The 17,193-nt window shown below is 24.9% G+C and overlaps 1 protein-coding gene across 1 annotated transcript in view; it reads left to right on the forward strand.

Annotated features, from left to right (window-relative positions):
* The first annotated feature begins 2,262 nt into the window (after positions 1-2,262).
* Positions 2,263-17,193, forward strand: part of LOC112598425 (TWiK family of potassium channels protein 18-like) — a 28,723-nt gene continuing 13,792 nt past the window's right edge. The window contains exons 1-4 of the mRNA XM_025344885.1: positions 2,263-2,585; positions 11,761-12,102; positions 13,317-13,555; positions 14,765-14,918. Of these exons, the coding sequence (XP_025200670.1) occupies positions 2,579-2,585; positions 11,761-12,102; positions 13,317-13,555; positions 14,765-14,918 (742 nt within the window). The 5' untranslated portion in view covers positions 2,263-2,578. The remainder of the gene's footprint in view (positions 2,586-11,760; positions 12,103-13,316; positions 13,556-14,764; positions 14,919-17,193) is intronic.

Below are 17,193 nucleotides of genomic sequence, written 5' to 3' on the forward strand. Positions count from 1 at the left end.
AAGTATTTATGTATTAATAAAAAAAATTATTTTTTATATAGTTTAAAATATTCTTACTGATTAAAATTATAATAAAAAAGTTAAGTCAACAATAATAATGAGTTAGTAATACAATCACAATTATATGAAAAAAATTTTAAAAAACATACTTTAAATTACAAAACTAACAAAACATAAATTAATACCTACGTATAAAATAAGCATGAATTACTATTTAAAAATAAATAATTTAATAATTAAATACTTATTAGTTATTATTTAAAGTAATTATGTATATTAACTATAAAATATCTTCCTGAAAAAGAACACAGGTATATTTTTTTAACAATATTTTCTTTTTAGTATAACATAATTTTATATTTGAACTATAATTCAAAACATTTCAAAAGCGCACTCAACAACTTTAGTATTTCTATACATCAAGTTTAGAAAGTTAGATGAAATTGATGTCACAATTATTATTAAATTTAATTAAATTTTCAAAAGTCAAAATTATTTGAAACAGATTAATATAATCATTTAAGTCGACGTGACGACGTCCATTATAATTTTCTGAAAACCTAAAATTATCACTTGTCAATATTAATTTGTCATTTATAATTAATTTTCTTCAATATAATAATATAACGTGTACCTAAAATCGATTTGCTAAAGGCTAACAATTTTATTAAAATGTAGATATAATTAAACAGGGCGTTTAATGCCTTTTTCGACAAAACACGTTAAAAATATTTAACATGTTCATTAATTACTCAAATACATTTACTCGGTTCAACCACTGATTAGCTATTACGATACACGAAAACAAAGCATTAATGATAAATGAAAGCATCACGGCATGGTGCTATCGTAGTAAGTATACAGGACGAATCGTACTAAATGATAATACTATTTATACATGGGTCATTGCTCATTTTTGTCATTCTACAGTAGGATTTAAATATATAATGACAAAAACCGAAACTCGCGTGGAGCATATGCCCGTCAATAATTTAGACAGTATTGCATAGGAACACCGCAGAATCTCTTATGTTATAATATTGTAGTAATGTAAAAATAGAGCATGTATGTAATATATATATGTTTACCTTTTTTTCAATCATAAATAATTTATCATTTATTGCTTATATATATTACGTATACACTCTAGTTTACTATACCTTCTTATGTATACATGTATGATGCATGCATACAAGTACGTGAGTATTTAATTGTATGGCAAATTAATTTGCCCTAATCCAACTGTAGGCTTACTATTTATTAACTGAACCAAAGAGATAGAAATAGGTTTAATATCAATATATTTGTGATTTAATATTAATTAAAAACACTCTTAATTTATTGAAAAAAAATGCTTAAAAAAATATTTTTATTATTTGGAAATAATAAATATTGCAGTAAATTTATATACACCACACGTTAAACATAACCACAACCAGAGACATATGTAGGCAGAATGCAGATGTTGAGATTCGGCCTACAATCGATGGGTACGGTCCGAGAGGATAAAATAATTTGTTAACATAAAACCATGACAATATATAATCACAGATATCTGTATCATAATATAAGTTATGTATAACTTTGACTATAATATATAAATACAAAAATATGTGTATACTATACAGTAAGATTCTGATGACGACACTGTTTTTAGCCATTGACTTCCAAAAGTTACCATCACTACAATATTGTTACAATTTTATGATTATAAATACGATTCAGGATTGACATAGACGTGATCGTCGCCCAATGGTTTCGAAATTAATTCATCGAGGAAGAACGCAATAATTATTCCATGATGCCGACCGTACACATTAGATTCGTGGACTTCGAAAAACGGTTTCTCGCGAGCCGACGTTCGACGACGCTCGCATTATATTATACTATTTATAGATGTGACACGTCTCTGCGCGCAGCAGTGCAATTAGTCATTCCACCACAGCCAACTCTACTCACACACACACATCACTTGGATCACCAAAAAGACAACAAACTCGTGTGAGTATGTTTTATATGTATATATATATATACACACACACGCGCATATAGTACGCGCGTCTAAGTCGGGAACCACCTCTGCAATTTAAAAACGACTCGGATTGGAGAGAGAGAGAAGGATTGACAAACACAGGGATGTGGTCGCACAGAGACAGAGACAGAATGAAAATAAATATTAAGAGGAATGGAAAAAATAAAAAAACAACCGCGAGTTTGGTCCGATGTAAGCGAACCCTTCGGTTTATTCAGTACGGCCAAGACCGTTGACCGGTCCACAGATCACAGTGTTATCATTATTATGACCAAGTCGCTGAGAGGTACTTTAAAGTCCTTTACCGTCGACACGGCCGTCGCAGGCCCCGTCAGTGATTTGTGCGATTACCAATTATTTTGCCATTACTGCGCATCGGCAATATTATTATACCGCGGTACTGATCAAAACGATATACATACGACTTCCGCAACCACCGAGTAGTTATCACTATTTCCGGTCCGAGGCGCCGGCAGACTTCTCGTCGCACGTTACATATTACGTTACAGGTGTTGAAGCATCACTGGCCGCGGTTTCCGGGCAATAATGGACGGTAAATAAATAAGCAACGTTGTTGCAGTGTCCAATGGTCGTCAATTTTTTTTGTTTTATTTTTTTTTCCAATCGCAAGCTTTTGTTGTCGGTCAGTTTTACCGCCTATAGTTTTGACGAAATAACATCCCCTTTCCCACCACGATCCCATCGTATAAAATCCACAATAATAAAAACGCTAACACGTTTACAAGGCACAATGCGTTAATATGTTCTCATGTCAATCCGAACAAAATGTGTATAAGCATATTTTCTATTGACATTTGAACCAGAGATAATATTACAAATATAATCATAATATAACCTAATTAAAATTTTAGTGATGATCAATTGTTTCTCGTACCATGCATATACATTCTTGTATCAAATTTCAAAAGGTTATACTAAAAATCAGAATAGAAACAAAAACCTACATGTAAGCGCTTTACTTAATAAAGGCATTTAATATTACCCAATCCAAGTGATTTATTATTTTATTTATTTTAAACCCCATTAATATATTATATATTTTAATATACTATGTATAACTTAATTTTTTCAATATTAATTTAATCTAATAAAATATATTACAGAATTTCTTAAAAGTTTGTTATGTGTCTACTTTTGAAATAAATGGGCTGAGTAAAATAAAACAGAAATCTAGTTATGTAACTAATACGTTTTAAAGTTTCTTAGAACAATAACAAATAAGTAATTATTTTATTTTTAAGATTAACTCTTTATATTTAAAGCTTTCAATATTAGTCCCTTTATAAATAAATAATTATTTAATAGAATAATAATTTAATCTTTCTCTAAATAAATATATTTACATCATAGTCAACATTTAATTTTTCAGGTATAGTGATATAGATTACTTAGCTAAAAAAGTAAAATATTTACTTTCATAAAAATAATAGTACATTAAAAGCATAATATAGATATCAAATAAATTATATATGAAACATACATTTATACTAAACGTTTCCTATAGTTAAAATTTTAATATGTACTCATTATATTAGTATTAAATATATACCTACTATAGTAGTAACATTAACTATGTTGGTCAGATAATATATTGTCAGAATTAATCAAAATATTAAAAATAAATCTAATAAAATATAAAACGTTTTTTTTTCTTGAACTAAAGACGCTTAGATGCTTAATGTATAATAAAAAAACTCATAATTATTCATACATGTCAACTTCCAAAGACATTCATATTTCAAATTATTGGATGTAGACCAGAACTTTTTAATAATGCATTACATCATTTTAAGATAGGTATGTAATAATAATATGAAGGTAGATAAAAAATAAAGTTTGTGGTTTAAAAAATACGATTAAGTACCTACGCACACCCGTCACGAAAATGTAACGAAATCATTTTGTCGTCGAATTCGAACAAAATGACCAACGTGTTTTTAAACGGGATTTTGAAATGAATTGGTAACAGAAGCAAATAAAAAAATCGACAATAGGGTGAATTGAAAATTGCTTCGATTTCCCAGTAGTATATATTTTGTAATATAGAGATTAGAGTATTGAAGAGTTCGATAAGAAACTCGTAAAAAACTCCAATGGCACGAACATTTTACCTGCATACTATATGACGATATAATAATATGTCAGCTCCGTTATTGTATATTGTTTCGAAACAATCTTTTATGATCAAACTACACACAACCTTAGAGTTGGCGGCATTTGAAACGGTTTAACGTAGATACCTATATATACTATATTTTACCATATGTATATCGTATATGTATCACAAACTTTATGATATGAAGTCTTAGGATACAATTACTTTACTATCTTTTGTACAGTACTCTTTACACACGATCGATATACCTTGCATAGTGACTCTGATACTGTTTTTTTTTTCTAGTATAGAGGTTTGATAGGTTTTTTTGATATACTAGAGTTATTAAGACGTATCGTTCAGAAAAAAAAAACTTAGTACTTATGCACAAATACTTTAAATATCATTAGCCACTCATTTCTCTATAATTCATACAGCCAACATACCATGACTTTGTAAAATGTTATTAAAAATATCTTTAAACGCACTGCAATTAATACATGGGCAAATAATAAGTATAATAACCATCACAATTCGCACAACAAACACAGTAGAGTTATAATTAATGTCGACAGTTGATTTAAACTTTGAGCGGGCCAGTATCAATAAACAAAGATAACATATATTTTGTTCTATTTAATAGTTATAAAAAAATTATATAGATAAATGAACTTAAATTTAAAAAAATAAAGTGATTTATAGTTTTGAAAAACTAGTAGCCCTACAAAATAGTCGAATAATAAATTATTTTCCATGTTTATGGATAAAAATCGATATAATTAATTTTTCAAAAGTACATATCGACATTAAAATAAATATTAATTATTTTTAAATTATAAGATAATATATTAAAAATTAAATAACAAAAAACAAGCTGTTTTTTAGAAATAATAGTTACAGACAGTTAAAGTACATACATAGGTACCTATTATACTAATAGCGATTAAACGTAATCAAAAATTGAATCGATGAATAAAAAGAAAACGTATCCAAGTAAGGGTTTACCTTAAGTTTAATGGATAAATTAACAATTGTACTGTTAAAATTTATATGAACCCACTATTTTTTTCTTGGATTTAAACATGTTTGCACTGCACAAATACCCATCGAACAGTAAAAATATTATTATGTATATTAATATTTGAATACATCATGTCGTATAATATTTAATTATAACTACTTTAAAATGTAAATATATCCCTTGTCTAACAGATAGAAGGGCCATATAGGTTATTAATGTCCGTACTAGTGATTATTAAATAAAAATTCTTCTATTTATACACATTTTAAGGCTGAAAAATAAATTCCACTTGATAATTTTTTGTGGAAAAAAGAAATATTTTTACTGGTTGAATATCGAAAATTTACATTTTTACAAATACCTAACTATAACTAGTTTATTAAATAACAATTGACTATATTAATGTTTAAAAAATTAATTCTTGTTAATATATCATTAATCATTATATGAACATTACAAACAAACATAATATAAAAACAAGTATTGATTTTAACCATTCATCTAGGAAAATGATATTAGTTACTTTCGTATTTTAAGTTTGAATATTATTTTTATACATATTTGTAAACGATTAAAACCTCTAGCCAAAGCATAGTTTACCAACAATTTTTCAATATTTCGATACTACAACTGTTAAAGTCATTAGTGATTTTCTTATGTTTTTAGCAACTTTTTGAGACCTAATGAAAACTCCAATAATGTACTCCAGTACAGCCTTTGTCCAAATTTTAATATAATTGCATATTATACATAGAGTAAAAGTTTTTAAAGTTTGAAATACTACTGAAAAAAAAAACTAAAAAATACTAGTCATCATAAAACAATAGCTTTCTCGCTTCACTCAAAATTTAAAATACGTAGGAAACTAATCATCATACCTAAGGACAGTTAAATTTATATCTCGTCCGAATTAAACACATAGCCAATAGTTCCAGTAAACGATTAAACGTTATTCTTTCAAACGAAAGTGAATTTTTAAAAGATGCTATTACTATGCTTATGCCATATAATTTTCTTAATTTTTAAATTCTTGCACAAGTAAATACTAATTATGAAATTAGAAATTTCAAAAACTAATTGTTAACGTTTTAATATTCAATATTCTAATGAATATAAAATTAGGCTTTTAAAACTTTTTACTTTTTATGAGAATGAATTATTTATTTGTAACATACATATGATTGATTTTAAAATCTAATGCATACACAAAACTTGTTAAAATAATTATTATTAAAAGTGCCACAAATCACTTATACTACTCATGTAAAAATTAAATTGAAGCTAAAAACCTTTTTAAATTTAGTAGTCAATAATAATCTAAATACTTACAAATATCAATTTGGTAGAAACGTATATAATAAAATATAAAGGTTTATAAAGCAACATATTTTTATTATTTATCACTATTATATACGTTGAAGACTTTCAAAAACTCTAAATATTTATCTTGATCTGTTATTTTTTAATTTTTCAATTCATTATTATTTAGTTATTTAAACTAATAATTAAATTAACTAGCAAAACCAACTCTGAACTCTCTATATTTAAAAAAAAAATACATTACCCACTCACTATAAACAAACAAGAATAGGTATTACCATCTAATACAAAATAACACGAGTGAAAAAAATTTATATAGATGTGTCCAAAAGCCATGACCAGGTTGATGCCGCAGTAATATGGAACAACATGGAATTCATGTACAAGCTTCTCAACTCTAGCACAGTTTTTACGGCAAAGTCCACCATCTTCAAGACACCATTATTTTCACAGACTCCCTCAGCGTTATTAATAATATCAAAAACTCATATAACCCATCGGATATTAACCTACATATTCAAAATTAAATTCACATTCTAAAAAAAAATAATGATAATTACAAAATTAAACTCTTTTGGATCCCCAGACATTGTAATATAGAAATAAAATGAACACGCTGACCTTTAAGCCAAAATCGCAATCAACTCTCCACTATCATCATTCACACAAATTATTTCATATAGAGACACACAAATGCTCAAAATAAATAAATTCAAACTAAGATGGCATCATAAATGAACATCCTACTCCACTAAATTAAATCAAATAAAACATAGTATTGACAAATGGGCATTTCCTATTGAAATAATGTCATTATTAAAAGTATGACAATAATATTACTTTTGAATATGTCAGGTAAAACACTAAATGTATTTTTTGTCAATAATAACATTTATAATATGTATGTATATTTATTATTATTGTAATATAATGCATATTTTTATGATTTTAAAATATTTTTTTAATTATTATATAAAGCTACAAAAAAAAAAAACTTTGACTCATATTTTGATCAAAAATTTTAATTTAATTTTCTATTTTTAAAATTATTTAATACAAGTTAATATTAATTACACATCGCAATATTTAAAGAATTTTTGTGAGAGAAAAATGTTACTTAAGTTTATAAGTGCAAAGAATGTCTTAAATGGTTAATTATCGCATTTGACTACTGTGCATAATAAAAAATGTTATAGTATACATCATAAATGGTTACAAACTAAAAAAAAAAAAAATAAATAAATAATAAACAAGACAAAAAAATAATAAAAATTGGTTTGTGATTATTAATGACAAGTATCATTATTATTACATTCTCGACGTGTAACGTATAAACAGTGTTGTAATAATTTGTCTATAAAATTTTTTTTTACTACTACATTTAAATAAACTTACACATTGACATCGTTGATGGTTTTGATGGCTTTCCGTGACATTTAAAATAATTTATGAGTAAATAATGACAGTTTTTATTATACGATATAAAATAAATACAAATATCCAAACTTACAGGTATCCAAACTTTAAGCAATAAATTAAACGAATCAATGAATAGATTTAATTTATTTTAATATTACAATACTTATTGAACATTTTTATCAAAATTAATATATATCAAGGTGTTTTTTAATAAACTTAATTATTACCATAATTTGATCAAAGATATCTAAACAATATAATTATAAGAATGTTAGTACACATTTCGAATACTACAAAGAAGCAATGAATTGTATAATAATTAATAATGAGTACTAGTATATTAAGTACCTAATATTAAAAACCATCAACGTTTGGCCGTTATTAATTATTATTAATGCAAAATAATTTTTAATATACTAATTAATATTATGCAATTTAGAACAAACTTTAGAATTATTGATTAACAATGTTTCTATTATCTAATAAGAAATTGAGGTCATGCTGTGATAACAATTACCTTCATAAAAATTCTAATTTTTTTTAATAAATATATTTAATCTATATTTTTAAAAGTAAATTTTAAATACAAAATTCATATTATTGTCTAATCAAATATAAAGTAAATAAAAAAATAAAAATAGGGTTCATGATTGTAACAAGACTTTTCCATTACAACATAACGAAGTCGGTAGGTATACTTTACGTAGATGTGAACCAATACAATACATGATTAAAATTGCATTATAACTCAAAATGTAACATTGTGAAAGTATCTTAAGATTAGTTCACATTTTTTTTTCAAAAATACTAAAATAGTCTTAACGTGTCATAACAATTTATTGTGCTCCTGAATTTATAAATTAATTATATATATATATTTATTGGAATTTTTCAGTACATCCTATAATATATTATATTAAATAAAAGGAAAAACATTTAAAAATTTAAATTATATTTAAATTTATCATTTCTTTCAAATACATGAAATTATGGAAATATATTTTGCTAAATTATTTACAGTTTAAAAATAATGATTCTCCAATTTATAAACATGAATAATGATTAAAGTAAAAATATATTTGCATATAAAATATTTTATTTATCTAAAAATAATTTCAAAGTCCGTTAAAAAAAAAATCACATAAAACCAGTCATGTATTTATAATGTATCTTCATTAACCACTAAAAGTAAACTAGATTCTACAATACTGATGATCTAAATATTATATGCTTCATATTTGTAACCTTATTTAAAAGTATGTCATAATTATGTTACATTACAGTTATGTTGAATTTAAATGTTAAATTTCAAAGTATGAACTTAAATTAATTTAAAATTACTTATTAAAACTCAAGATTTCAGAATTATTTTCTACATTTTTTACCAAAGCAGTATAACACAATATGTTCTTTTTCAATAAATATTATTAATATATACTTTAAAATAAACCTAAAGAAAATTTTCATAATCATTAATATTATAAAAAATACGTGTTTAATTAATATTACAAATATTAATTGTTAGATACTAATAATTATTTCGTTATATTTCATCAAAATTCATTATCAAATATCGTAGTGATAGTATATTAAATTCGTTATCAATTGATTTAAACTGTACAAGTACTTATACAATAATAATAATTTTAATACTTTATTCATTTTTCTCACTGATAATTTGATAGAATAATACGTATAGAATATAAATATCAAGTTTATACATGCGGTACACCACTGTATAAAATTAAAAAAAAAAAAAAAACTATGAAAAACACATGTATTACATTAATGCACAAAAATAATCAAAACAATTTAAAAATTGTTTGTAACAAATACAAAGGAAAAATATTTAATTTTGAAGAGATTTTAATGAATTAACTTTACTTTAGATATATTTAAAACAATACATTATCAAAAATAAAACCAATTTTGTACTAAAAATTGACCAAATAAAATATGATATTGTAAAACAAAAAAAATGATGTAAAAACTTGCTACCTATTTAAATTCATACATAAAATAATTTTTTAACTCGTTAAAAACTAATAAAAATACAAATATATTTGCCATAATATAAGTCCAAAACAATAGTTTATATTATAATATCAAATTTGTATACAGGACGAAATATGTATGTTTTTAAATTTATAAATATTTGATTTTCTATAAGGTCATTAAATCCAGGTCCGTATTACCGCTTAGGCTGTGTAGGCTAAAGTCTAGGGCGGCATATTTTTTTTATTTTTTTGTGTGATCTAAAAACTACGCTGAGATATTATTTTTAAATATAAAATATAAAAACATGCAATAATATAATATATGAAATAATATTATTAGATATAAAGTATAAGAAAATATATGTGTAGGTTCTAAAATGGTATACAGAGTGTAACAGAAATATATGACAAATAACAATATATATATATTACAATAGTCGACCGGGCGGAAATTCGTTGCGGTAACGGTACGGCAAATAGGCCGCGGAATTATAAAGAATAAAAAATTATCTCCGATCTACGATGTCACAAGATCGATTAAATGCACTTGCTATACTAAGTATTGAACATAAATTAACTAATCAGTTATCATTATGACGACATCATTAAAGACTTTACGAAAAAAAAATCAAGACGTAAGACTATAATCTGAAGAATATGAAAAATAATTATTTGTTTCTAATTTTTTTTTTTTTTTGTAATATGCTTCAGAAGTTTTCATTCATTAATAATAGTATACATAAAGTATTGATTTTATGTTTTAATTTTATTAATGATCTATATTTTATTCATGATTTATATGGGGTTTGGAGGGTTTTTTACGTAACACTTATAGAAGTAAAATATCAATACCTATGTAAATTAGGCGGTAAATTTATTTCAGCCTATGGGCGGCAAAAACCTTGATCCGGCCCTGATTAAATCTCAATATTTTGTATTATTTTTTATGAATAATGTACATTGTATTTAATTAAGTACAATATTAGTTTGATAAACTTATTATTAATTTTAACTACAATACAATTATATTTAATATATTATGAAGCAAACGCATTTTATTAGAAATTAATAATAATATATTTTATCCATTTTCAGTTATATTAGAAAACTTCAAAAAATGTAAAATAAATAATTATTATAATTATTGTAGCTAAAATATGATATGTTAATGAATAAGTATCGATTAAATAATATACCTAAGCAATTTATGTTAAATAAACAATAAAACAATTTTTATGCTCTTCTATTTTTAGTAGTTGTCTAAGTGATTTCTGTTTTTAATTTAAAATTATTTATTTTCTTATATATTTTAAAGCTTTCGAAAAATCTATTTTTGAGGTCTATTAAATATATACATACATAGAATTTTTAAGGTATAAATATATTAAGATATCGAAAATAAAGTTTATCAACTCTAATAATACTAGTCCAAAGTTAAATTTGAAAAAGGAAAAGTTTTTTTTTCAACTCAGAAATCTACAAATTTAAATAGTTGAAATATTTAATAAAAAATGCATGCGACTTATAAGATATTAATATAAACAGAAAAATAAACTATCTAAAAGTCGTTACAATTAGAAATAAAATTTTAAGTAAGCCTTTCGCAGAAATATTTGGTTGAATTTATCACAATATTGTGAACATTTTATAAAAAAATAAACTTACTAAATTAATTTAACCCTTTAACATTATACTCACACAAGTTAACATACTATATTATAAACCATTAACCTACGCGTAATTAGTGAATAATTATACACTAGTACATACATTTCGCGTAAGCGAGACGCTTCGTTGTTGTATAAACTGATTTTAATCGAAACGGCGTGATCCGGTGCTTTTTGAATGTATACAGGACCCAGAGGAGAAGGAGACGGACTGTTGGGGCATCATCATCAGCAGGAGCAGCTTGAACAAGACAATGAACACCGTCCTGCGGCCGACACGCAACAGCTGGATGTGCCCAAACCACCGGCACGCCGCCTGTCGCGTAGCACAATGTCACTGAAAATTGCACCTGATATACCGGCAAAACCACCAAAATTCCAGTTCTTACCATCGTCACCAACCGCCATGTGCATGAACATGCCTATGACCCCAATTGCCGACCCGACCATCCCGAATGGCTTTTCGCCGCAACTTTACCAGGCATACACGTCCAACAAAGCCACAGATTTTTTCTTCAAGCAACTGGAAGGTAAACGCATTATTATTCCTTGATTTTATTTCTGTGATATCGTGGGTACGAATTGACGGCAGGAAACGAGAGTGTGATGGGTAATTGCTGATAATTATAATCAACAGCACAACGTTGCATAACAAACGGAATGGAAAGCCATTAAAGTTCGAAATTAGGTTAGGTGAAATGTCAATAAAGAGTTATGTGACAAATATAAACTAGAGAATTTGAAAGCCCTAGGTAGTTTATTCTACGTTAATATACAGTGAAAATGTGCCTACAGTTGATCGTGAAGGTACTCGTGTATAATATGCGTTTCATGAATATTAATTGTATATACACTAATGTAAAGGCTTTAAACAACGATGGTGCTATTCACCTTTTCACAAATTTATTATTAATTTTAGATACCTCTTTTTATAATTGCGAATATGGCAGGTAGTGGATATGTGATAGTATTATATTTGACAAATAAAAAAACAAAAATACCCATCAAAGATGAATTACAAATTACACCCAACACGTTATTAATAATAAAAAATACCCAACGACAGTGGCAATTTTTTATACACCCCTAGCTATAAATGAAAAAAAGTCTGCACTGTAAAATAAACATTTTAGTGATCTTTATAATTTCATTGTAACCCGTTTATTTGTTAAAATATTGATATTTACAACATTATTAAATTCCAGGTCCATAATAAGATTAAATTGTGTTCTATTTTTGGGATGATTATAGGTTTATACGATAAGTTAATTATCTTGGCTAACTTGTAGCGTTTAAAATTAATATCCTCTGAAGTCAAACATTTTATTTTTCATTAACACGTGTTCAAAAAAATTATTTTAAGTAAAATCCGACAAAAATTAAATTATTTTAAAAATATTTAACATGGACTAATCCAAAGTCATAATTTAATTTTTACAGCTTAGACGCTTAATTTTATTTACTGCGTCTTGCTTGATGATCCTCACTATAGTTTACTATAAGTCCTTAATTATATCCCTTTTATTATCATGGTTTATAAGTATTATTCATTTTATATGTACAATTTGTTTCATTTTAAAAAAATATGAAACTAATTAAGATCAACTACACTCATTTATACAATATATAAATTAACGAGTGTCTAGTATTGTGCACTTTAAAAAAAATATAAAGTTATAACTATTTTGAACACGGAAAACTAATAAATTAAAAGTACCTACTAATTATCTTTAATTTCAAAAAGGATTCAAAGATATCGTCTCCACGGCCAAATCGAGATTAAGCTTTGGCGAACGAGCCGTTTTCTGGATGTATGACAAAATTAGAGAATGGTCTAGAATGTGGCTAACTCATTTCTTTCTACTCTTCATTGCTGCTGGTTATTGCGCAGCTGGAGCGCTAATATTTCAAGCAGTCGAAGGGTCGAAAGACCATAACATAGTTCTCAGAGAGAGAGAACAGTTGGTTATAAATGTTGCTAATGTAAGTATTGATTAATAAGCAAATTAATAATAAACTATATGTCTGCATAAATTTACTTATGATAGGTATAATAACAAATAAAGAGTTACTTAAATCGGGATCAAAGGAATTATTTAAACATAATATTAAGTATTAATTTGAATACAAATAATTTTTAAACTTATTTGGTGGTTTTTCTTTTTATCCAATATAATATGTGTAACTCAAATACAATTCAAAAAAAAAAACGTTCATCATCTTTTAGACTTCCTAATCGTAATTTTCGTTATTTTGAGATTATTCTGATATCTTAACCATAGCGTGTGACGGTTAAAATCGAATTTATTTAACTTTAAATACCACTATAATGATTGTCGTCAAAATTACACAGGTTATCTGGTTAAAAATCTTTTCAAAACAATATAAAATATTAATAGAATTAGATACTAACTTACGTATAATATTGGCATTTATTAATTTAGATTGAATTCAGTGAATATTAATAATAAATTGACTTAACGGTAGAAATTAGATTATTATATATTTTTTTATTTTTTATACATTCTTTTAGCCATTTCTTCGATATTCATTATTTTTACAAACTGGAAATGTATAGAAATTTAACATATTAATTAAAGATTTCTGAAAAATATATTATATAAAAACAATAAATCAACCATTTAAAATTAGTTTGACTGGAAAATTTATCGAATCTATAAATCTCAAAATACAAAACTCTATTCTATATCGTATCTATAAAGTCATAAAGTATACACGATAACTTAAACAAAACACATATAATGCAAATAAAATATTTACATGATACTATTTTAGAACATTAATATCTAAATATTTTAAAATAAATTAAACTTTATGAATGCATACAACTCACATATACATCTTACAATTACGGTAGAACAATATAATTAAATAAATAGTTGGCGTATCTAAAATGTTAAGGATAAACTGTTTTTAAAGTTTTACATATTTCACTAGATTAAACAATTATGCTTCTGTTTTCTACAAATTAGCATTAATAATTAAAACTCTGAAGAATGTATGTGAATTGATGTTATTATTACAGGCTAAAAATTAATTATATTTAGAAAATATATAAAAAAAAACACAAATAAGTAGCTACATAAAATATTTGTTAAACAGTGAAACTCATTTGAAACCTAAAAACTAAACATAAATACAATTGACATGTGGCTATTTTATTATTTTTAGCTAATGGAGAAAATCGTAAAAAAAAATGACTCAATATTTAAAGAAACCGTTAATCTCATCCGAGATTATGAATCTTTTTTTGTGCAGAACAACAAACCAGAATGGAATTATTTAAATGCCGTATTTTATTGTGGCACTGTATTTACAACCATAGGTAAGTTTAAATAATACAGAAGTGCAGACCTCAAGACACATATTATATTGTGTACTTAAGGCGCTCGAAATTGTGTCATTGGTATAATAGGTTCTGCATTGTTCCTGAATTATTTTGGAACTGTTTACATTACAACTACTTAACTACATATTAACCTATTAACCTAGAATGTGAAAACATTTTGCGGAACACTTATTATTAGGTAACACGATTGTTGCAAACATGTACCAAATATTTATATATCTAGATTCTGTACTATAAAACTATTGGTCAAAATCTGAAAATATATCAAAACTAAAATGTACTACATAAAGATAATTTACGAATTTACAATCATTTAAATACATCAGCTATGAATTTTAGACATTATAATGTCTGAATGGTTTTAATTATATTATACTTTATAAATAATTTTATATAATTATAAGCAATACATTTTTTCTTTTGAGTTATATAACATATTATAACCTAATCAAAATGTGTTCATAAAAGTGTGAATAGTCACAGTTAAAATCACTCCAAAGCAACCGTTGTTAAAAATAGCTGAAAATAATTTTATTTTCTAAATAATAATTAATTAACTCGTCAAAACGAAAATTTCCATAATACTAAATACGTTCTTAGTTAAGATAAAAATATTAATTTTATACAAACAAAAACAAAATAGACTATTAAGTCATAAAATAAATTATGTTAACTCGTTTGCAATTGATTTAATAATGATAGGTAGCATCAATACTAAACATATAGTTGAATAGGTACCAAGTATTATTCGTATTTAACTTCAATCGATATTCTAAATGAAAAAATAAAATAAATATAATCTACTTATTTTCTACAAAGCATTTACTTCTTTACAACCGCATACATATTTTATTTAGAACTATAGGTATGTCATTATCAAAATAATGTCCATGGTAGTTATCATCATAACAATATATTAAACAAACTTACACAAAACAAGAAAATTGTACAAGAATCTTTTAAAAATAGCAAAATTTATCTCAGTTTTCAAAATTATTGACAATTTAATGTGCTACTATTTTTGTCGTATATTCCATGTACTATCAGTATATTGTTATTATTTTTTACAGTTATTTTTAATGGACATTTGTGCTGAACAATAGATAATACGTATTTAATTAAATACTAATAATATTATATTACATAATAAACAATTTGATTTCCTATAATTAAAGAATAAATTCTATAAAACTCTAAAATAAATATCTTTTAATGATTCATTCTTTGTAGTAAGTACGCAATATTTTATACTATTCACTACATTAAAGTAGTTAAAATCATTCAAATAATATATTTGGCTTTGATATTATTAGAATATATATTGAATAATATATATCATAATTGCATCATTTAAACAATTAAATCATTTTTAATTGATCTTAATTATCTATGTAAAAGATTAAAATTATTTGAATTCTAAAATTTCGAAATTATTATTTTACTAAATACCTATAATTCAATTGAACACAATTAAAAAAAAAATGCATTTCATTCTATAATGGCTACCTAGTGTATGTCAAATATTCAAATAAATTTAATTATTTAGGTAAACAATAATTACTTATTTCATTATTACAACTTAAAAGTTATGAAACAAAAATATAATTTTTCACTTTAAATAATCAATAAGAAAAAATAATATTTAAAATTAATATTATTTCTAATTTATTATTTTATTTTTCAAAAGCTTTTAGCAATCACTGAAAACAAAAGTTATTATACTATTGTCAAATACTCAAATTATCTGAAAATTAATTGAATACAAAGTTATACAATTTCAAGAAAAGGAACGAATTGAAAATAAAATTAATTATTAATGGTAATATTATAGTGTATTCAAGTTTTCCAAGTCCAAATACAAAATATGTAAATGAATGGATTAAAGCACCATAAATATATAACCAAAAATAAAAAAGAAATCGCCTTTCATAATGCAAATTTTTTACGTATATAGCACAAGTAGGTACATTCATGTTTGTATTATAACAAATAAACCACTTAACCACATAAAAACAATGCCTTAAAATAATATGAATTATAAACGAGGCACGCTAGTGCTGAATAGTTTGTATCCAAAATGAATAATTTTTAAAGGACCCGTTTGAATTTTAGATAAACAATATGATTAAACATAACATTTTCGATATATGTTATATTTTTTGTTATACGATGCGTTTGTTTCACTGCAATATTATTGAATACTTAGTGTTCAATAGTTATTCAGAAGGTTCTCTCTAAAGATTATAAACAA

This window comes from Melanaphis sacchari, unplaced genomic scaffold (genome assembly GCF_002803265.2).
Source record: "Melanaphis sacchari strain LSU unplaced genomic scaffold, SCAv2.0 Contig48_pilon_pilon, whole genome shotgun sequence".
Taxonomy (NCBI): domain Eukaryota; kingdom Metazoa; phylum Arthropoda; class Insecta; order Hemiptera; family Aphididae; genus Melanaphis; species Melanaphis sacchari.